The 22,264-nt window shown below is 35.8% G+C and overlaps 2 protein-coding genes across 4 annotated transcripts; one reads left to right on the forward strand and one right to left on the reverse strand.

The window, feature by feature from the left end:
* The first annotated feature begins 409 nt into the window (after nt 1-409).
* On the forward strand, nt 410-13,657 carry LOC100854039 (probable amino-acid acetyltransferase NAGS1, chloroplastic). 2 transcript variants are annotated; one of them, XM_059738643.1, is made up of 11 exons: nt 410-957; nt 1,697-1,978; nt 2,543-2,630; nt 2,760-2,968; nt 3,068-3,219; nt 3,939-4,392; nt 5,346-5,443; nt 6,901-7,012; nt 7,191-7,350; nt 12,657-12,729; nt 13,385-13,657. In XM_059738643.1, exons 1-11 carry the CDS (start codon nt 628-630, stop codon nt 13,533-13,535), a joined length of 2,109 nt encoding a protein of 702 aa, XP_059594626.1. In that variant the 5' UTR covers nt 410-627; the 3' UTR covers nt 13,536-13,657. The 2 variants fall into 2 exon arrangements, with proteins under 2 accessions (XP_059594626.1, XP_059594627.1); XM_059738644.1 differs by lacking the exon at nt 1,697-1,978.
* An 878-nt stretch (nt 13,658-14,535) lies between these two features.
* LOC100250742 (NADH dehydrogenase [ubiquinone] iron-sulfur protein 4, mitochondrial-like) lies at nt 14,536-21,540 on the reverse strand. 2 transcript variants are annotated; one of them, XM_002265668.5, is made up of 5 exons: nt 21,235-21,540; nt 19,558-19,646; nt 16,271-16,400; nt 15,753-15,782; nt 14,536-14,815 (listed from the first exon to the last, which is right to left on the reverse strand). In XM_002265668.5, exons 1-5 carry the CDS (start codon nt 21,391-21,393, stop codon nt 14,759-14,761), a joined length of 465 nt encoding a protein of 154 aa, XP_002265704.1. In that variant the 5' UTR covers nt 21,394-21,540; the 3' UTR covers nt 14,536-14,758. The 2 variants fall into 2 exon arrangements, with proteins under 2 accessions (XP_002265704.1, XP_059594629.1); XM_059738646.1 differs by having other exon boundaries at nt 14,536-15,782; nt 21,235-21,457.
* Between the last annotated feature and the right edge of the window lie 724 nt (nt 21,541-22,264).

A 22,264-nucleotide genomic window follows, 5' to 3' on the forward strand; every position in this document is an offset into this window, starting at 1 on the left:
TATATTATCCAAAAACCCACAAATGATCATCTCCTAACCCAACTTTTGGTGTCATCAATCAAAACCTGGTCATCTCCTCATCAATTAGCTTGATATTATGACATGAAGACATGGGAAGATTTTTGAACAGCCAAAGTTTCCATATTTTGGTTAACACGGTTGAGATTAAACAACTCATCCTTTCCAGAAAAACGTGTTTTGATGTCATCCCGAACTTTTTATGTGACATTGGAGAAACTTTAAGAAGTCTTATTTTTATGGAAAGCTTACACGTCGATTAGCTTAATATATGGAGAGGTATTTACGACTAAAAATTTTCCTTGTTTGTCAGAATGTTCGCTAGGAGGCTTAGCAAATTACTTTTGCCCCGATGGTAAAAAGTGTAGAGGATTCCACTTGTTTGATTGTATGGTTCAACCTCCCAATTAATTTTCCCGGAATACAGCCTCAATCAAAGGGGTCACAGTGATAAACTGAATTTTCAGTGTCTACCCTTGTAAGTGTGGCCCACAACCTGCTCTCTATGACTCTATATTCCTGTCTTTTCCACATCGTCCATCCATCTCGAAACTGCAGCGTTTCGCCACGTTCTATTTCCTTCTGTCTTTGACTCTTTGGTTGACAATCATGGCTTCTTCCACATCAAGGCTATGGACTTACCTGCAAAACCATGGAGAAACGACATCTGAGACATGGCTTCCTTGCACCAGAAGGGTTCGTTCACAGTCGAAAACGGGAACAACGAAGAGAAAATATTTGGTGGTGAGGGGCTGCAATTGGGAGTCCGAGGCGAGAAATGGTGGATACCGGGGATGCAAAATTTCAAAGCAAAACGAGGAGTACGTGACGTGGGTGCGCGGAGCTCATCCCTATCTTCATGCTCACAGAGGGAGTACATTTGTTGTGGTGATTTCCGGGGAAGTTATCCAGAGTCCTGGCTTCCATTCCATTCTCAAGGTTTCTTTCTCCCCCACTGTTTGAACTGTGAAACTAACCAATCTCTGATGATAACAACGCTCTTGTTTTTCTTTTGGAAGAAAGCACTCGACTAAATAAACCCTTAATGATGAAGTTCAAACACTAAATAGACCCATAGTAATGAAGTTGCCATATGTGTCACTCTTATATTTGGCATGATTGGTCAAAAGAAATAGTCCGTCCCCCAGCTTCTCAACCAACTCGAAATTTATGGAACGAGCATCGTAATTCCTAAAGCTAGCTTGAATTTTAAAATCATATCTGGGCCAGCAGAATTTTGTTTCAAACTGGGAATAATAGATGGGGAGTCAATGATGGTAATATGGAATATGTTCAAAGCATATGGAATATTTTAGTGAAATATGTTGTGCGGTCAAGATTAACCGATGAAAACGAACGGTCGATGCTGAGACAAGGATGCAAAATACGCCACGTCAGTGGAATGAAAATCTCGCAACACACTGGATTTAGCATGATTGCAATTGCATCGCCTTTTTGACCCGTGGGTCGACGCCTCAACGGGAATGGTCCATTTCGCAATTGCCCGCTCGACAATGGCGGCTTCTTGATATTTTTTCTTTTTCTTTTTTGCCTGGTAGAATTAGGGTTTCTTCCCTGTCTTTTTCTCCTCTCAATGGCCGCGGTAGCTTCTTGTTCAGCCTCTTGGATTGCTCTGCAAAATTGCCATCTTAACGTTCCTCTTCGCCACAAATGGCAGCCGATTCAACACTGTGTTTGGAGTTCTGGCCGTGGTTCTCGAAGGTTTGGATCAATGAAAGTGTTATGTTCGGGGCAGGAGAGAGCTTCGGTGAAATGCAATGTTTTAGGCGAAGCTGAGAATGATGGTGGCGGCGAAGAAAGTGTTCCTGAAAAGAATGAGCAGTTTGTGCGGTGGTTTCGGGAGGCGTGGCCGTATTTTCGCGCGCATAGGGGCGGGACGTTTGTTGTCATTATTTCTGGTGAAATCGTCGCCAGTCCCTACTTGGAACCCATACTGAAGGCACGTTTCCCGTGAATTTTTTTCCCTGTTAATTTAGTTTGGATGAGTAAACTGTTATTTAGTTTCACAAAAGCGATTTGGAGAGTTGGTTCGGAGAGGCGATAATCAATATTCAGATATGCTTTTCTTTTGTATGTTGGGAACTAAGGAATCATAACATGCTTATTGGTGAAAGGAGATTGTTGCCTATCCCCCATTTGTTTAAAGAGCAGGAATTGTGTTCGTGGAGTTGACGGTTCAAGATGTTGATTGTGATTTAATTCTAAAAAGTTTTAGAGAACTGTTTAAATAAATCTATGATAATTTATTTTTAATGACTGTACAGCTGTTGTTAAAAATTTTATTCGGGAAGAAAAATGCACAAAAACAGATTCCATTCTTACGCTTTCCTTTTCTTTTTGGGACTTTTGTTTCCTTTCACTTTTTTTGGAGGATACGAAGAGCTTTTGAGCTATTACTGCTTGTCTCTCTGTTGTTTTTTCCTTTAGGATTACATTTTAAACTTAATTCCCCTACATTTCAAGCTTAAATTTTGTTTACCAGCTTGAAGACATTTGTTTGCAGGATATCTCTCTCCTTCATGGCCTGGGAATTAGATTTGTTCTCGTTCCTGGGACCCATGTGCAGATTGACAAGCTTTTGGCTGAGAGAGGTAATTGGAACCTTTTTTTTTTACCACTTTTTGTCATTGCTAAATTCTTATATATGTTTCTCAAGATGGTATTTTCCAGCTGATCGGAGTGCTTTGGATAGCAATTAACCTGATATATTCTTCTTGCAGGAAGTGAGCCCAAGTATGTTGGTCAATACAGAATTACCGACTCTGCTTCTCTGGAGGCAGCAATGGAAGCAGCTGGGAGAATTCGTATAATGATAGAAGCTATGCTTTCTCCTGGACCCTCCATATGTAGCATTCGTCGTCATGGTGGTAATAGTCGCTGGCATGATGTTGGTGTCAGTGTTGCCAGTGGTAACTTTCTTGCAGCTAAGGTAGGGTTGTTGTTGTTCAATGATAATGCTTATCGTTTTCAGGCATGATATTGAAAATTTCAACTGCAAGTTTAACTGGTTCTGTTAACTTGTTGGCAGAGAAGAGGAGTTGTGGAAGGCATTGATTATGGAGCAACAGGTTTAGTGAAGAGAGTAGATGTTTCTCGCATACGTGAAAGGCTTGATGCCAGTTGTATAGTCATACTAAGCAATCTGGGCTATTCCAGTTCTGGAGAAGTTTTAAATTGCAAGTATGCTATGTAGCTTTTATTAGGTATCCTTTAGTTTGGCTTTGTCTGATCTGATTGTTAATGTTTTCTATGGATGATGGAGTGTTGCTTTGGTCCTCTGTAACTTATAGACCACTCCTCTTTTGTATGACCATTTAGACATTGTCTATGGGCTTTTCATTCCTTGGTCTTGGTTGATTCATCGTTCTTCTCACTATTGCAATTTGCTTCATGCCACTTCTATCCACATTACTTTTTGTCCTATTTCTTAGCTTGATGTGCATTATTGGTCCTTCCCCTACACAGTTTAAACCTTTTTAGGGCTTGTGATTGTTTAACATGCCTTAAAAATTTTGGTTCTTAGAGGTCCTGCTTTCAAACCTTTGTCTATTTGTTTATTCGTTTATTTGTCTATGCTGGTTATCTGCATTTTCATGTGTGGGTAAGGGCCATATGTGAAGGATGAAGAGATACATAGGCTATATTCACATTACAGTTGGGAAGGATGGAGAGAGTTTTGAGCTTATGTAACACCTCTTTCCAAGTGTAATAGTTTCGTGTCTACTTGATCCTTCAATGCTCATGTCATGTTGTATTTTGACATTACATTATGTTGAGTTCATTTTCCTTGTCCCCAACTGCACCTGAAAGTGAAAGGGTTTTGGTTTGAATTTCAAGTGGGAATTTTTGTGAGTGCTTAAAGCTTCAAAACTAATGCTTTGTGCTTTTATAAATTGCAGCACATATGAAGTCGCCACAGCCTGTGCCTTGGCTATTGGAGCTGAAAAACTTATTTGCGTTATAGACGGTCCAATTCTGGATGAGAATGAGCGCCTTATTCGTTTTTTAACTCTTCAAGATGCTGACACCTTGATTCGTAAACGAGCTAAGCAGAGTGAAATAGCTGCTAATTATGTGAAAGCTGTTGATGAAGAAGATCTTGCTTATAAAGCTGTTGGTGAAGAAGATCTTGCTTATTTTGAGCATAGTGATTCTAATGGAGCTTTGACTTCTCCACAGAATGGGAAGGGTTCTAGTGAAATGTATAGTGCCACATTTCAGAATGGTGTTGGTTTTGACAATGGGAATGGACTATGGTCTGGTGAGCAGGGTTTTGCTATTGGAGGTCAAGAGCGGCTCAGTCGATTAAATGGTTTCCTTTCAGAATTGGCTGCTGCAGCATTTGTTTGCAGAGTGAGTCTATTATCAACAGATATTCTCTTTTATTTGTATCCACTTTACCAGATATCCATTTACATACGTAAAAGGTTATCTTTTATTGTCCCCTCCATTTTGTTGTTGTTTAGTTGTAAGAGCAATTGCTACTTTAGTTAGTCATTTGTTTGGTTTCCATTAGAATGGACTGCAACATATGATCTGAACATGAGTAGTAATGATCAATGAGGAATCCCTTTTTTTGTTTACTGATTTATAGTGCTCTGAGTTTACATTCTATTTGCAATTTGTTGCAGCATTTAAATTAGGTGGAAGGTGCCAATTCTTATATTTGTTTAAAGGGATGTCTCTTGTTAATTGTCTCTTGCTACCTTTTCTTATGATCTGTGTTTATGTTAGTCTGGTAGAAGATTCTCAAGATATACAAGATTAGAGCCTTCTTTTTATTGAAAATTGTGCTCTTTCTCTTCAGCCTTTATCATTGCATAGGCATGATGATCTTAAGATCTAGTTAGAAATAAGCTTTGTACTGCTGAAGTTGGTGATAAGGTATAATTTCATAATCAATGTTGATTTAAATGAGTCAAGTGTTGTAGAATTACAGTTTGGTTCAGTGAAAGGATGAAGATCAGAAATACACTTGCTGTCTTATGTAAAATTTTGTTCAATTTATGCCTTTCTTTGATGACTGTAAATTGTTGGACTTCAAAGCAGCGCCTGTTCTTTCTGTTTTCGTATTGCATATTTTCAACTACTAAATGGCTGTAATAATCAAGTTGGTTATATCAGAAGGTGCCCAAATACTATGAATTTGTTGCACAAACACTATCAGTAGTCTAAGTGCCTTGACATGGCTTGATCTTAATTATGAAGTTTTTCAAATGATGTCCTGAATAATTTGAACTGCAATTTTTTTAATGCTTTTTAGAGCTTCAATCACTCTTCCAACCATATTTTTTGCTTTCTGTCAGGGAGGTGTTCAACGAGTTCATTTATTAGATGGCACTATTGGTGGAGTTCTATTATTGGAATTGTTTCAAAGAGATGGAATGGGGACAATGGTGGCTAGGTATGCAACAATGTGATTTATAATGTCTACATGTTGATTCAATATATGGTGACTGATGATGGCTACGAGTCGGATTATTACCTAACTTTCCCTGATCTGCCTTTACTGAGATGAGAATGGTTCAATAACAATAGCCATCAAGGTATTGGGAGAAATGGATTTCAACCTTCTGGTTCTCAACTTGGGTTGGGAATGTGTTATGGGTTTAATTACTCCATTCTAACTGTGATAGATATACTTCATTTCAATTTTCTGATCACCAAAATTTCAATTTTTTTTTATTATTTATAAAGAATTTAAATATTTGCACATGATGAACCAAGGTGCACAGATGCTTTTAAAGAGGGAAGAAAATTCTTAGTGTACAGGTTGTTAGCAAGAAACATACGTGAAAGAAAAATGATGTTTTGTAACAGTAAAAACAACATTGACTTTTACGTTATTGAAATAACTTAGTTGTGTTAGCTGGTGCAAGTTTGTTAGTTGTCCTGCATTGGATCTTGTTGGAAGGAATGAAGTTCACACCCTGCCCACAGGATTGTTGTATGCAAAATAATAAACAGGAAATACAATCATCTATCCTGCAGTTTTTGCATAAGCATGTCTTTTAGCTTTAGGTTGTCGGGTGGGCACATAATTTTAATTAGTGGGTTCTTTTTGGGCTTTAAATAGAGACTATCTCAAATTACATTCTAAGCCTAGTCAGTAGAACTTGGAGGAAAAAAATGTTCAGTGTTAAAGAATGTTTGGTGGGCTTTCCTTATGATAGAACTTTCTTACCACTTCCCTTTTTTGCAACTTTTTCCCCTTGATATAGTTTATCAATTCAGCATGTCCCAATCTCTATGTTCAATGATGGATTTAAACTCTCAGGCACACCTCTTCCTGATATTGAAGCACTGATCAGTTTCATAATCAATTGCAAGATTTGTGAATGGCACTTGGTTCATTGCTTTTTATTTTTATTATTATTATTATTATTATTTATTTATTTTTTATGTTTAAATTTATTTAGATGTATGATAACTGCAGTAAACTACTGGGTTTCTTGTTAATATCAGTGTGTTCTCCATAGAGTTGGATGAACTAGTTATAGAACTTAATTAATTCGTCAATGTGAACCTGGGGGAGCATGTTGTTATTCTGAATAGATTTAAAATGATTTTTAAGAGAGTAAGATTAATATGTAAAGCTGCCACATGGATTTATATAGTTCTAGGAGGTCGACTATGTTGAACAATACTTACCCAGATATAGATAATCAACTTTGCCAAAAGTTAATAATCCTAAATGGAGGGAAATGGTGAAACCAAACATATGCAGCTGGCTATCCCTAAAACCCCAAAAAAGAAAATTATTAGATTAATGTGGTGATGTTGCTGACATTGATTCATGTTTTATATTTTATCCACTTTATTATGAACTTGGTCAATAAAATTTCACTCTACTCTTTTCAGCGATGTTTATGAAGGAACCCGGATGGCTAGGGTGACAGATCTCCCTGGAATAAAACAAATAATCCAACCTTTAGAAGAATCAGGCACATTGATCCGGAGGACTGATGAAGAGGTCTGCACTGCTGTTTCTATTTTTATTCAGACATGCATTGAGCTCTATTATTTGTGAAATGCTTGTTAGTTTTCCTCTGTTACACTAAACTGGTCTTATACTGCCAGTGCTTTGGCATTGTCTTTTTCACAGCTGAGTTAATAAACTGTTGTATATGTGACTTCGTTTGTGTTCTTAGATACTTAAGACATTGGAATCATTCATTGTTGTTGAGAGAGAAGGTCATATCATTGCTTGTGCTGCTCTCTTCCCCTACTTTAAAGAAAAGTGTGGAGAGGTTGCTGCCATTGCTGTTTCTTCAGAATGCCGTGGACAAGGACAGGGAGACAAATTACTTGGTATGATATGTGAATATTTTTGTAGTACTGCGTTTGTGCAGCAATTTCTAAGAAATTTGGTACATGAAACAAGTTCATTATAGTATAGTCCATTGTCTATCCAAAAAAACAATTGTGGTTGAAAATGAAAGAGATAGAATGCAACTAGTTAGCGATATCTCTCTTATTGAAAACTCTTTAGAAGCTTGAATAAGTTAGGTATGCCTTAAAAAAGAGTGCATGCTTTTCTCCTTATATTTGAATGTGTAAACTTTATTGATATAGCGTAGTTGAATAAAAAAACAGAACTTAGATTTTCCCTTTTGCTTGCCAAAGAATTTATATGGACTGGTGCTTTATATTTCTCTCTCTGCTTTTCCACGCAGCTAGTATTTTGCATTTTTTTTCCTTATATTTTTTCCATTTGTTCTGCTCCTCTCCTGCTAGATCTCTCCCCCCTGTTAATTTAAGTTTGTTTCTTTTTTATGCAAATTATATATAGAGATTTAGATCAGAAGAAACTAATTTCAATAGGTATCAGTTGTGGCTATGTTTCCCAACAATAATAGATTGAACCTCCTGGAAGAAAAGCCAATTGTGTTAACATGTCAACCACCACTGCTCTCTTGATGATGCAATCACTTCTTGCCATAGGAATGTGGCATGTGTGGGTTGGTTTTTGCAAAGAATGTGAATCCTCAATCCAATGAACAAACTTGTTAGATCAACTATGAATAGAGCTAAACAGGGATTAAGTCACTATAACAACACTAGGATGATTGCATCCATTTAATTTGATTAAATTTTCTTGGGTGTCGGAATTTTTTTGCAGAAGAACTGCAAGGAATGTTGGGGAGGGCATAAATGTAAAACTTATGGAGCTTGTTATATTAATTTACAAAGTTAAGAAACAATGGAGCATTTTTATTTATATACTTTACATAAGGGAAAAAAAGTATATATAAAAAAAAAGCTGGACTCAGAAATGAGTTCTAGTAAGGCTTATGGTGGTTTGACTGATTGACCTAGGATATATATGCATTCAAGATATAAAACTGTGAAAATTGTTTAATATAAGTTGGTGTTTCCAAAGGTGATCACTTGGGTTGCCTAGGCCATTGGGTGAGGCAAGGTAGATAAAAGTTCTCTTAAGAACCAGGCAAGGCGACTTCAAAGATGTGATGCCTAAGCGGTGGTCGCCTTTGACAAGTTAAGATTAAACATACTTAAGATTGTAATTTAATTCTACCTAACATTAGATTAAATAGAGTATAAGATTAAATATTATATTATCAATCACAATGATAATGAGATGGAGGGCTATCAATCTAGTTTTGATAGAAGTAATGATAATTTTAATTTCAATATTGTTAGGATTTTAGCTATGTCAATTTAAGGTAATCACCCAACAATAGGGGTGAATAGGGTGATGTTATCTTTTTGCAAATTTAAACTATATGAATGCAAAATACAGTTATATGCAAATATATAATAAATATAATGAAAAAAAAATTTCATATAAAATAAAGAGAGTAGGAAAGAGAGGCTTACATTCAATCTCTTCTAACTTCAATCCCAAGCTTGATGTTTCACTATATCAAGGCTTCTAACACAAGCCTTCAAGTTTTACTATTAGATTCATCAGCTCTAATGAACACTACAAAATTCCTCAAGAAATGCGTCACTCGTGAACTTCCCAAGTGATACCCTACACTTAGCAAACACTAAGTGATACCCACACTCGAGTTTAGCTCACAAAGGTTACAAGAAAGATATAAAATTAAACTTAAAAAATCCTCATACAAGTTTAAGCTCAAATAGATACAAGATACACAAGGATTGAGGTGTACTAATGGATATGCAAGTTTGGAAACAAGTTGTACTAAAAAAAACTCGCCCAAGGCTCAATAATGTTCATAAAAGATTTAGAATTCTTTTTATTTAAAACAATAAAAAATTGGAGCCTTTTTATAGGGTTTGGAAGCCTAAACTAGCCGTTAGGCAAGTTAAGGGGTTGGTTGGTCAAACAACCAATTCGATTGGTTCACTAGTTGTTGGGAAATAAATACTCTGCAGGTAACCTTTGGGCTTTTTGAGGCTTAATCCACCCTTGATTGGTCCTTAACTAAACCTCAATCGGACGAGCCAAAAGCTCAATCGGCTGAGCACTAGCTACTAGAAAATAGATGGTGCAAAATGCACCTTGATTGGTCGAGCCCAATAGGCTCAATCGGTTCCTTGGCTCCTTGTCAGTTTGCAGTGTGAAGTGCTTAAATAATCCGATTTTGAGGTCTGAAACCTTAATAAACTTGTGCAACCCTTCAGAGAAGATTACAAAGAATTTGACTTGAGGTTTTAATTGAAAATATGAAATCATCTAAATATAAAAGATTTTAAAGTAATTCAACTTTTGGATGATTTTAGGTGCATGAATAAAATTAAGATTCATGATCTTAATGCACCAATAACCTTACAAAGAGATCCTAGACAAAGTCTCAAAAGCTCTTCTCTTTGAGGTCTTATTCTTCTTCATTTTCCTTTGACTTGATTTGTCGTTGTAATTGGAAATCATCTTACTTAGTCACACTCAAGATGAAACATCAATTCTAAACTTTATTTTGTTATCATCAAAATTGAGATTAACCAAACCTTGGTTTCGCAAATATGACTATGATGAGGATGCCTCAAGCTCTCTAGGATGTTCACTCTCTTATTTTGTTTTTAATTCTAATTTTTGAATGTTTGGAAAATTAGAACATGCATTTGAACAAAGATGAATTTATCTAATTAATATGATGTTTCTTATAAGACACCATGAGGGATGAAAAGCTAATAGTGTTGATTTTTTAAGACGATGCTTATATTGGTTTTAGTATCGAATGGGTAAATATATGTATTTTCTTTAGTGCCTTACTATAGTCAGGTTATTGCCTTATTTTTCATCTTACTTAGTCGTTGTAATTGGAAATCATCTTACTTAGTCACACTCAAGATGAAACATCAATTCTAAACTTTATTTTGTTATCATCAAAATTGAGATTAACCAAACCTTGGTTTCGCAAATATGACTATGATGAGGATGCCTCAAGCTCTCTAGGATGTTCACTCTCTTATTTTGTTTTTTATTCTAATTTTTGAATGTTTGGAAAATTAGAATATGCATTTGAACAAAGATGAATTTATCTAATTAATATGATGTTTCTTATAAGACACCATGAGGGATGAAAAGCTAATAGTGTTGATTTTTTTAAGACGATGCTTATATTGGTTTTAGTATCAAATGGGTAAATATATGTATTTTCTTTATTGCCTTACTATAGTCAGGTTATTGCCTTATTTTTCATCTTTCGCCGTATGGTAAGAGGAGTCCTATCACCTAGACATCGCTTTTTGCTTTTGACAACACTTATATTTGCTGAATAGAATTTGAAAGAAGTATTTTTCCCTCTTTTTGAATTCTATTAAACCAGAAGTATGAGGATGTAGCATGAATTCTGAAGGTCCTTCCTTAGAGCAAATGTTTGTAGGAAGGAACAAATCATATTCTCATCTTTGTAACATATTTCAGTACTAGACAAGGCTACACTTTAGATTTTCATCCAAAGAAATCTATGTTCTTATTTTCATTAGAACTTAGAGGATAATAGATAAGTTAATGTGAAGACTTCCTTGAATTGGGATGTTATTTGTAGGCCAAAGGAGTTGGGAGGTTTGAGATTTGGGAAGACTTCCTTGAGTAATCATGCTCTTTTAAGGAAGTGGCTATGGAGGTTCTCTAGGGAAAGTAGTGGTCTTTGGCATCAGGTTATTGCAAGTATTTATAAGACATATCCTAATGGATGAGATGTCAACATGGTGGTTAGATGGTCACAAAGATGTACTTGGAAGGCTATTGCACAAGTTTTTTTAGGATTTCTCCCCATATATCCGTCTTGTGGTGGGGAATGGGTAAAGAATCCGTTTTTGGGAAGATCTTTCGTAACAACCTTTGTGTTCACATTTCCCTGGTCTTTATAGAGTTATTTATATGAAAAACCTCACCGTTTCAGTTGTCTTTGACAATTCTTATCCGCTCTCTTGGAATTTTAACTTTTGCCACAATCTCACTGATGTAGAAATTCAACTCTTTCAAAGACTCATGTTCTCCCTTAGTTCAATGCATTTATCTTCTTCTGTGGCAAATTTAAAAACTTGGTCTATGTCCTCCTCAGGCTTGTTTACTGTTAAATCTTTTTTTTTTTGGTCTTGTCTAATTTCTCAAATCTCGTCTTATTCCTTTTGGCCAAGTTTTTAGGGAGATCAAAAGCCCCTTCAAAGGTTAAGGCCCTTGCTTGGTTAGTAGCACATAGGAAGGTAAACACCAATGACAAATCCCTTTGTCCTGAGTGGTGCGTTTTATGCAAAGGAAATGGAGAATCAATTGACCACCTTTTTCTACATTGCCCATTAACTATTGGGCTATGGTACAAGCTCTTCAATCCAGCAAGGTTGGATTGGGTTCCACCTAGGAGTATTTGAGACATGATGATTATTGCTTTTAGAGGTTTAGGGCATTCAATCAGAGCCAAGACATTTTGGCAAATTGCTTGCCTCACCTTATTGTGGATTGTGTGGTAAGAGAGAAACGCTATGATTTTTTAAGATAAGAGGAGATCAGAAGGGATGTTATGGGATTTACTTCACTTCTATTCCTCTCTATGGGCCTCTTGTACTATTGCTTTTAGAGGAGTTCCTCTTAGTGTTATACAATTGAATTGGCTTGCAGTTTATGATTTAAAAGTTTGAGATAGTTGGGGGTTATCTTTGTGTATGGTTTTGTATAGAGGGGTGTCTTCTTACTTTGATTAGATTCTTTATTTTGAGGGAAGGGCCTCTCATCCTTCTCTTATACCTTTACTATTATTAATATAATATTTATGTCATTTCTGATAAAAAAAAGAAAAAAAAGAAAAGTTAATGTGGATAAAGTTAAATGATTATGTTTCTTCTCACTGGATATAGCCTGCATGCTTTAAATGTTTCATTACTAAACCAAATAGAAAAGTTTGAGATACTCAACACTATGGGGACACCTCTTATGCCCTGAACTCGTTTCAAGCAAAGTATTCTACTGATTGAAACACTGCAGCTCTTCACTGCATATAGCCTTTTTCTTTCTAGTGCATTGCTAAGAATATTTTTTTAAGACTATGCTTTCTAAAATTTGGAAAAAGTACAAAATGGTTTTATGGGACAAGATGATATTAATTCATTATTGTAAATGCATTTTCAGTTAACTGAATTGGATTTTGAAAAGTAATCACCTGTTTGGAATCGAATAACTGCAGATTATGTTGAGAAGAAGTCAGCTTCCATGGGATTGGAGATGCTTTTCCTGCTTACAACTCGTACTGCAGATTGGTATGTATGTCACCTCCAATAGGTTACATACATGTAAGATATGATATATTAATAGTTATTGTATCAACCTCCGGTACTTTCTAGCCAATGTAGCCTGTGTAGAATACTCCAGTTTTTATTCCTAAAAAGAGTCGATTTGTGCTTGTGGAATTAATTTAGAGTGTGCTCCATTCACAGTTAGAATTGCCTGGGATTGTACCAACATATATGTTCATTCAAAGGCTTGCTTCTTTGAAAAGCTATATCCTTTCTTTTCTCATGGTTTACTTCCACAAATGAGCTCACTTCTATGAGAAGCTATGCCCTTCGTTTCCCATTTTGCAAAATTGTCATGGAGTACTACAGTAGTTTTTATCTTTTATCATCATTTCATGATTTCAAGGAATGAGGTTATTTCCAGATTTGGTTTTTATCTTTTAAATTAGTTTCTATTTTGAAGTGGCTCCAATTATAAATTGTGATAATTCCATTCCAAAGGATGGATGGATTTATGCATTCAGGTGCAACTGAAAACAGAATGGAAAGATTTCAATTCCATGTGTGACCCGACATCCCCTTGTGGAGATGGGATATGTTTACTATTTTGATTACTTATAGCTCATAGTCAGCCTAACTAATTTAATGCTTGCTTACTGTTTATAAATGTCATTTACAGGTTTGTGAGGCGTGGTTTCTCAGAATGCTCCATTGAATCAATACCTGAGGAAAGGAGGAAAAAGATCAATCTGTCTCGCAAATCTAAGTATTACACCAAGAAGCTGCAACCTGACATGAGTGGGATTTCTGTTGCTAGGGCATTTAATTAGAACACGGGATACAGACAGCCCAATTAATTTTTCTTAGAAAATATCATATGTAAGAAGCAGAATTGATTGCATGTATTCTCTTCACGGTGGCTCTGCAGCATGTTTTGAGTTCTTGGGACTGACTCGTGCATTCATTTTTTCTTTTTTCCCTTGGTCATAGCCATCCAAATAAGCAATACCGTTAAACTTTATCATAAGGTAGCTTATTGTTAAATTACTAGGAGGATGTAAGCTAGGAGGCATTTCCAAATGATTTTTTGTAGGTATATAATCTTGTCCTGCCTTTGAGGAGGCCTTCTATTTTCATTGGGGAGTGTCAGTTTTTTACTGGAATCATATACAGTATTTATCTATTGTAGGTTAGGTTGGTAACTGTTATGGATGCAACTAAAAGGAAATTAAATTTCAATACAAAAAGGAAGAGACAATCCAACATTCGGAAAAATCTGAACTGGGCAGCTGCCGCTTAATGCAAGTGTTGGAATTTGCAACTCAATCCGTGTAGCACTCGAATTTACTGTCCATATGGTGAAGCAAAAGGAGTAGCATAAGATTAAGTAGTCATTTTATGTAGATTATAAAGCAGTGTGGATTCCAGAAACTTGTTTTCCATGGATAGTACGACTTTTCAATTAGTTGTGAGACTAAAGATTGGAATTGTCTTGGAAGAAACACCAGTCTCTATACCCTTCTTGAGCACAGAAGCAAATATTCAAGCCCTGTGATTGTAGGACAGCAGATTTTCAATTTTCTATATTGAGCAGAGCCGCTGAGCAGAGTTGGTACAGCGGCAGGACAATTTGCTGGTATTCTTAGCATTGACACTGTAAATAGCAGGGAATATGCACCTTATCCCAAATGTGATTATGAACAATTTAAGTTCTAAGCAAGGCACACAGCCAAGCGAAAAGGCAAAGCGAAGTATGACAGAAGAATGAAAATGTAGGTTCCTTCAAAAGAAAAACCCAGAGAGGAATAGAGTAGCCAAACATCACAATAGTGCAACTGAAATGAACTGTCATTTTATCATAATTGAGAGAGGAAAACATGGTTCACCCCATCAGTCCCATTTATTCATTATAATGAAGGGAATTCCTTGGGGACTCATAATATTCTTGAAAGGAATAGAAAACCTCCTCCCCAAAATGAACAAAGAAAACTTAAGGCAAATTGCATAACCTCTGCCATGATATGTGCTTGATGAATGGGAACAGGAAATAAAATCAGTCCTCAGTTTTGGGAGGTCCCTTCCACTTGAAGTTGTCTGCATATGCCTTAGTCTGTAACAGGAACAAACCAGTCACACATTTGAAGAGCTATGCTGGATATCGCAGTAATCAAACAGATAACAGACAGTGCATCTCCCACATTTTGTGGATTTAATTTGCGTCCTTTGGCTCTATGCAGGATATATTCTTGAACCGTGGAGTGGATAAGCTAAAGAGGCAGCAAAGACAGACCCAGCAATAGAAAACTTGTCTTACAGTGCGTGGTTTAGACACCCCACATACATGCATGGTTCACGAAAATTCAACATTTTGAATTATGCATTCTCTATAAGCACTGAGGACAGGAAATTGTAGATATCATCCTGCAAAACTTATTCCTGAGAAAAAATAAAAATAAAAATTGGCATGCCAAAAGGTCACAAGGATGTGGAAGATCAATAGAGTATGCCCCCTAAATGTTCCATTCGGGTTGTGAGGAATAGAGCCCTATCAGTCAACACAACAAGACTTCATGATGCACATCATCCATGAATTGACAGATGAACCAATAACATATGTAACCCCCCAATTTCTAAGAAAGTTGCAGTCCATAAACATAGAGTTAGCAGGTCCTTCTGAGAAGTTCAGGGGTGGTTAAGGTTATCCGGAAACATCAGCTGTTGCCTAACAGCCGTGATTTCAAATTAATGAAAGTCTATGAATCGTTATGTACTCCCCTATTTCTAAGAAAGTTGCAGTCCAGAAACATAAGGATAGCCACTATTAGAACAAGTGGCTAGCAATTGTAGGAGTTTGCAGGTCCTCCTGAGAAGTTGAAGGCTGGTTACAGTTATCCAGAAACATCAGCCAGTGCCAACTGTCTTGATTTCAAATTAATGAAAGTCTATCATGATTCATGATCAATACTACACTGAGTGAAGACAAATAATAATAATAAAACCCTGAAATGACACTGCCATGCAAATAGCAGATGGAGAAAGAAACGAACCTTCAATAAGGGTGTTTGGCGCTTCTTAACCTGCACAGAAATTGAGGTCAATAGTGAGAAAAATTGAAGTAACAAGGAGGGGAATAATCACAAAGATCATTCATCTAATGGTTTGAGAACTCGAATCGATGATGACCTACTACAACATAAACATGTGAGAAAACTTATTTATTTATTCGTGGAAAAAATTATTTAAAAATTGAAAGGCATTAAACTCTTACTTAGATCAAGAAAAGGTTAAAAAAAAATTGTAAATGGAGAAATGGAAGTTTGGCATCCTGTATGAGATGCCTAGTTAAAAAAGTACCGCAAAGGCTAAAATCCTAGGCTTTTGGATTAATTTGTAGCTTAACAATCTATAAAATACAAGACATTAAATTTACCTAAAAATGCTGTTGCATCATAAAAAGTAAATAAACTGACAAACAATCAAGACTAAGAATACTCAGGATTAACAGACCGAATTTCTTGAGCAAACTCAACTCGGGAGGAAAATAAGAAAACTAACCAATACATACCGTATATTCCCAACCATGTTTCTCAGCAAATGCCTTGGCAGCTTCTTCACTATCAAAACCCAAACCTGCATCACCAACATTAGCGTATGGGTCCCCTGTGGATGTCCAGCCCATCAATGGATTTTCCCACCTACAGTAGTATGCCAGTGATAAGAAACAATCAATCATGTAATTACGGTCATGAGTTTGGGCACAGAAACTATAAGGGCACAGGAAGATTTCTTAGGAAGGGACAGAGAGAAAGAGAGAGAGAGAGAGAAAGAGTTAGGGATAGATAGGCAAAACAAGAAGATTTATTAAAATCACTTGAAAAAGGACACATCAAAGTACATATGATAAATACAAGAAGCGTCAACAAGCAAGCAAAAAGGGCGAGAGATCAAAAAACAACCTCCTTCCCCTTACTTGGAGCTCAACCAATCTACAAAGCCTATCATAGTCAATGAACAACCATTAATGTATATTCTAGTCAAATAAAAAAAACATACACATAAAGCAAGATTTGATCATTTGATCCAACTGTTTTGCATGTTCAAATGACCTATTTTTTTCTTCCATAATGCCCAAAACAAACACAAAAGAGCCGCCCTCTAAGATTTCATTCGCTTCTTCCCTATAAAAGAAACTGCCAACTTGAGATTTTCTCTTACTGAGGAATGCATAACCCAGGCCACTCCAAAAAGAGAAAAAATTCAATTGCCACAAGATTCTTGCTTGGGAAGCATGAAGAAGCTTGTGATTAGTTGACTCTTCCCTTTTGCACATGAACATCTATTCAACAAAAATCCATCCTCTCCTTCTAAGCTAATCAAGTGTTAAAATCCTTTCCCAGACAACTTGCCAAGCAAAGAAACCTACTGTCATTGGTACCCATGAGTTCCAAACCATGCTTGCAGGGAAAGACTCATTTCTTCCCCGACTAAGGAAGTGTAGAAAGATTTGGCAAAGAACTTGTCACATTTAGTTTCTTTCCAACTTAATCTATCCTCATCCCTTCTGATTGAGCATGTTTCCAGTCTCTATAAAAAGCTTCCACTCCTTCCAACTCCCAATCATGGAATTGTCTATGAAAGCAGAGGTTCCACTAGCCTCCCTCCTGAACCTACTCTCACACTCTACTAACCAAGTGTCTTAATGAATGGCTATAGAGAATAGCGCCAATAAGGACTCTTCTAAAGAACTTCCTCCGCACCAACTATTTTCTTAAAAAATTTACACTTTTACCATTACACACTATGAATTGAAATCTACTTCTAAAGATCTCCCATTTGATTCTAATAGCCTTCCACAACCCCATCCCATGGTTATCTCTCACAACCCTTAAACAATATTCCCCTTCATCTACTCTAAAATTTCCTGCTATGACCTATTTCCAAAAGAACTCTCTTATAGTGAATCTTTGACTTCATTTTCCAAGGAGAGCCTAATTTAGAGTGTGAAGATTTCTGATGCCAAGATCTTCATTCTTTTTGTTCAAATAGACAATAGACCAATTTACCAAATTGAGTTTTTTCTCAAGCTCCCCCACTCTCCAAAGGATATCCCTTTTGATCTTCTCTTGTCTTAAGCTCACTTTTCTTGAAATGGCGAACAGAGACATAAAATAAATTGGAAGACTGACAATGTTCTTGATCAAGGAAAGTCTCCCTCTTTTCGAAAGGTATTGCCTCTTTCACAAAGCAAACCTTCTCTGAAATCTCTCCTTCATCGCATCCCACACCCTTATTGATTTGTGAGGAGATCTCAAAGGAAGGCCAAAGTATGTGGTGGGTAGGTTCCCTACTTTTAGTCCAACACAAAAGCTAGTTCTTCCACATTTTCAATTCTCCTATTGATATTAGTTTACTTTTCTCCACATTTATTTTTAAGTTGGATATAGTCTCAAACCACATGAATGCCTAGCTTAGATGCTTTAACTATTCTTGATTAGTATAGCAAAAAATTTGGGTGTTGTCAACAAAATAACAAATGAAGCACTTCCCTTTCCTCCCTAACTCTTCTGCCCGCTTAAAGCCTCGAGATGAAGCCCTTTTCTTTTACCCTCCTCAAAATCCAACCATGTGCCTCCACTCCATACCTCAAACCCCTTGAACTCTAGAAAAACCCTAACAAGATCCCATTGGCTAGAATAGAGAATTACACTAAAAATTTGGGTTGTTCCTCAATAAAAACCATGCATTTTAAGCTATGTTGTCGTTATATTATTTAGAGGAATTAATTAAAATTTGAAATTTTAAGGAATTATTCACAAGGTTTGAGACATTCATAATTAAATTTGAGAGTTAATTAATAGTACACAATAAATTTAGACACACTTATGATTAACAAACTACAGAAAGGATGAACAATTTGATAAAATCCATCATAATATATCTTAAGGACCCTTCCAAGGAAACCGATGCTCTCCCTATCTATTTATTTTGGTGATAGAGGTCTTGAATTGTGTCTTTTCAAGGGCCATGGATGGTGGTTCTATTAAGGGCTTTTGAGTGGGTAGAAAGGTGGCAACGGGGAGGAGATATCTCACCCGCTATTTGTTGATGACATTCTTATTTTTCAATGACTCTTTTGTGTGGCACTTGTACATTAAGCGCAGTTTCTAAAAGCAGCTTAAACCGAAAAGTTAATTTAGATAAGAGCAAGACAGTTTTAGCAGAGAATGTGTCTTTGGGGCTCCATCCTTGGGGGCAAAGTGGGTTTGTTATCACCCATTCTTGGGGGAAAGTGGGTTCGTTATCGCCTTCTTGGGTTTACTGCCGGGAGCTTTATTCAAGTCATCTAGAGTATAGACCCATTGGTAGAGCATTTTGAGAGGCAGTATGTGTGTTGGAAAAGATCTACCAAATGGTGGTGAATCAATAGCACTCCATCAAGTTTACTCGTCTAATACCCATCCATCATCATTCACTATTTCTCTGTCGTTCCTTAATGAACTACTAAACTCCCGGGACAGACATGATAATTAAAAAAATAGCTGCTTAAAAAGATATGTCTAAGATAATCACAGATGTCATACAGCTACCATGCCATAGATAAAATAAAAAGAATGCAGTACATAGGGTGAGGTTGCCATTCAATTGTTCCATATGTATCAATTTAGGAATAAAATGAGAATAGTGCACAGTCTTACAGCATAGGTTAAAGCATATGCTGTAAATGCCTACCCACAATAAAAAAGTCAAACCATACTGCAGAAAAAGAAATGAATAAATGAATGGATTGTATGAATAAAATGATAATCCTCAAATAACTTCTTAAAATAGGAAAAGTAAAGCAACTTAGCATACTTTTGAGTTGACATAAAATTGATTTTCCACCTCCCAACTTTTCCTGATCCTTGTTGAGTTGCAGTTCTAGCAGGTGAGAAAATTACAACCTGCCATACATGTAAGTCGAGTAAGGATTATTCTTAACAATGAATTGCATGCACAATAAAATTATCACAATAAGTGAATGCATTAAACAGTAGTAGATAACTTACATGCCTAAACTAAGGGGTAAAAAAAACCAATGAGATAAGCTACAAAGTGTAAATTACTAAAGCCATAAAAACTCTAAAATTGACATCATTGGAGTGCAATTGCAGCACAACGACCATTAAAGGATCTAGAGTGAAGCGTGGAACAGCAATGACACCACCACTTCTCACTTCTGCATTCTCCATTTGGTCAAAGCTGTGTAATGTCACTGGGGTGCATAGAGTTGGTAAAATATATGATAAATACATTTGTAGCAGCATTTATCTTTGAACATAAATTTAAAGACCCAGCACCATATCCTCAGCTCCTACTCAAACTTTCTTATAGTAAGAGGGAGAAAAATGACTAGGTCAAACCTCAAAACTCATAGCTTATGTATCAACAAATCACAGTTCTTACTCATTAATTGATAGATCATATTACACTCAATGTGAGAGGGATTGGCCTCTGTGCAAATTGCATGGTAATAACAGAAATCCAACTAATTTTTATGTTTTTAAAATGTTCTGACAAGGCGGCAACATTGTTTCAAAAATTATGAAAAAGTAACCCAATCTTACAAGGGGAAAGATAGGATCTAGAAAATTGAATGAATTCGTGTTGCTAAAAGCATACACCTCTATGTGATATGCAACATTTAGGACTGTAAGCTTCAAATCCCTTCTTATCCTCTTTGAGTTCCAATGGGAGGGTGGTTGTAAATCACAGGGAATCAAGTTATATCTTCTCATCCTAGTGCTTCTCTTTCTCCTAGTTAGCGGACTATAAGTAGTCTCAATTGATCAACTGCTTACATTGTCCACGTATGCTAGTCATTCTTATGTTATCTCTTCTATTAGGAGGTGAGCGCTTCTTAGTTGGAGAGCGTAAACTTCTCTCTTACCCTGCTATTGCCCTAGCTAGAACGAAATCATCAACTTTGGAATAGTTTCAATAGCTCCTCAAATTACCTTATCTTGATTGAGAAAACCAAGTAAGATGCTTTAGATTAGAAAAATAATATTTACTTAATAAATAAAAATTAATCATAAAAACCTAATGGAAATGTCGCGACAAAATAATGTCATTTTCTATGCGGACACCTTGAAGATGAATTGAAATCCCACTTATGAATGGGATCCTACGGAAATCACTTTTTATTCCATTCCCATTATCCAAACATAGGAATGCATGAGAAAATGAATGAGATGTCCATTACCAACCTTAATTCCTTGTACCAATCATGGCCATAGTGTTCTTAAATCCAAATGAGGCCCTAATTCCCTACGAACCAAAGCATTAGCGTCAACATCGAAACCTTAATCACTTCCCTAGAATAATTACCAACCGAGAACTAAAGGGAACCCGAGATGACAAGCCTAATTGCTTGGATCCATCATATATTGTGATTCTCGTGAATCGATTATTACTTTCAGCGTATATTGGAAAATCAAACAAACGTGCCACATAAAAGAATTGAAGAGGAATAAGAAATGAGAAGCATACCCTCCTTCGAAGGTGCTCTTCGGGTATACCAGAGACCATGCCGATCTCGCCCGGTTTGATTTCCACCAAAGCATCAGCAGAGAAAGGTCTTGACATTGGAGCAAAAGCAGAACGCAGACTCCCACCATGGCTCCATAGCCGTTGCAGTGACTTCGCCATTTTCAATCACTGACTCAAACCCCAATCCCCTGCCCTAAATGTGGATCTTCCACTTCAACAAAATAACTATAAAGTTTATTCATTTTTATTTTTACAAAATTACAACTTCACCCCTCGTTAATTTTTATTTCTATAAATGGAAATTTGCCTTTTAATTGTTGTATTAATCTATTGAAAGGACGAAAAAATCTCACTTTATAAAATTAATCTTTCCCTTTCTTAACCATTTTTTACATAAATGCCCTTCAATATTTTGATTATTTACATATCTATATAAAAAAAAAATTTGAGAAAAAAAAGTTATTTCTATCTAAACCGATACTTTTAAGGTGAAAAAAATGACGATTAATTTTATAAATTGGGAATGATTTTAACCTTTTTAATTAAATAGTCTTTAATTGCTAGTCCAAAATAAAAAAGTTTAAAACTTTTTGCTTTGCCAAGGATTATAAGCATAGTAAATTTTATCATTTTTAAATATAAATTTGAAAATTATTTTTAATGTACCAATTTTTAAAATATTTTCAAAATTTGTAATCCATTTTAAAGTTAATTTAGCTGTAATAATTTTAATATATGTATTTCCAACTTTATTTTAAATTCATTATCTAATAAAATAAAATATATACTATCAAAGTCCAATTAAAACTTACATGTCTCTGAATTCGAATCTTATTTCTATTGGTTATTATAGAACGGTTAACATGTCAAGATTTGGGTCTGCATGAAAAGTATTAAAGACTTATAAAAAAAAAAATTCCAACTAAAATTCATCATCTTGAATTGAAATTTTTTCATAAAATGGTTTATTTTTCTTTTTTTGTCCCTCTAAAAAAATATAACAATTTGAATTTAAAACAAGGTTTTTCAA

Source organism: Vitis vinifera, chromosome 7 (genome assembly GCF_030704535.1).
Source record: "Vitis vinifera cultivar Pinot Noir 40024 chromosome 7, ASM3070453v1".
In the NCBI taxonomy this organism is placed as follows: domain Eukaryota; kingdom Viridiplantae; phylum Streptophyta; class Magnoliopsida; order Vitales; family Vitaceae; genus Vitis; species Vitis vinifera.

What these genes read in the sequence shown, in the direction of transcription:
- LOC100250742 (XM_059738646.1), bottom strand. Translation starts at nt 21,393, where the DNA reads ATGGCGAAGTCACTGCAACGGCTATGGAGCCATGGTGGGAGTCTGCGT. An exon ending in AATTTTATGTCAACTCAAAA is followed by an intron (nt 16,401 to 19,557) that starts GTATGCTAAGTT and finishes ATACTACTGTAG; the next exon opens with GTGGGAAAATCCATTGATGG. An exon ending in AACATGGTTGGGAATATACG is followed by an intron (nt 15,783 to 16,270) that starts GTATGTATTGGT and finishes ATTTCTGTGCAG; the next exon opens with GTTAAGAAGCGCCAAACACC.
- LOC100854039 (XM_059738643.1), top strand. Translation starts at nt 628, where the DNA reads ATGGCTTCTTCCACATCAAGGCTATGGACTTACCTGCAAAACCATGGA. An exon ending in ACTTGGAACCCATACTGAAG is followed by an intron (nt 1,979 to 2,542) that starts GCACGTTTCCCG and finishes ATTTGTTTGCAG; the next exon opens with GATATCTCTCTCCTTCATGG. An exon ending in ATGGGGACAATGGTGGCTAG is followed by an intron (nt 5,444 to 6,900) that starts GTATGCAACAAT and finishes TACTCTTTTCAG; the next exon opens with CGATGTTTATGAAGGAACCC.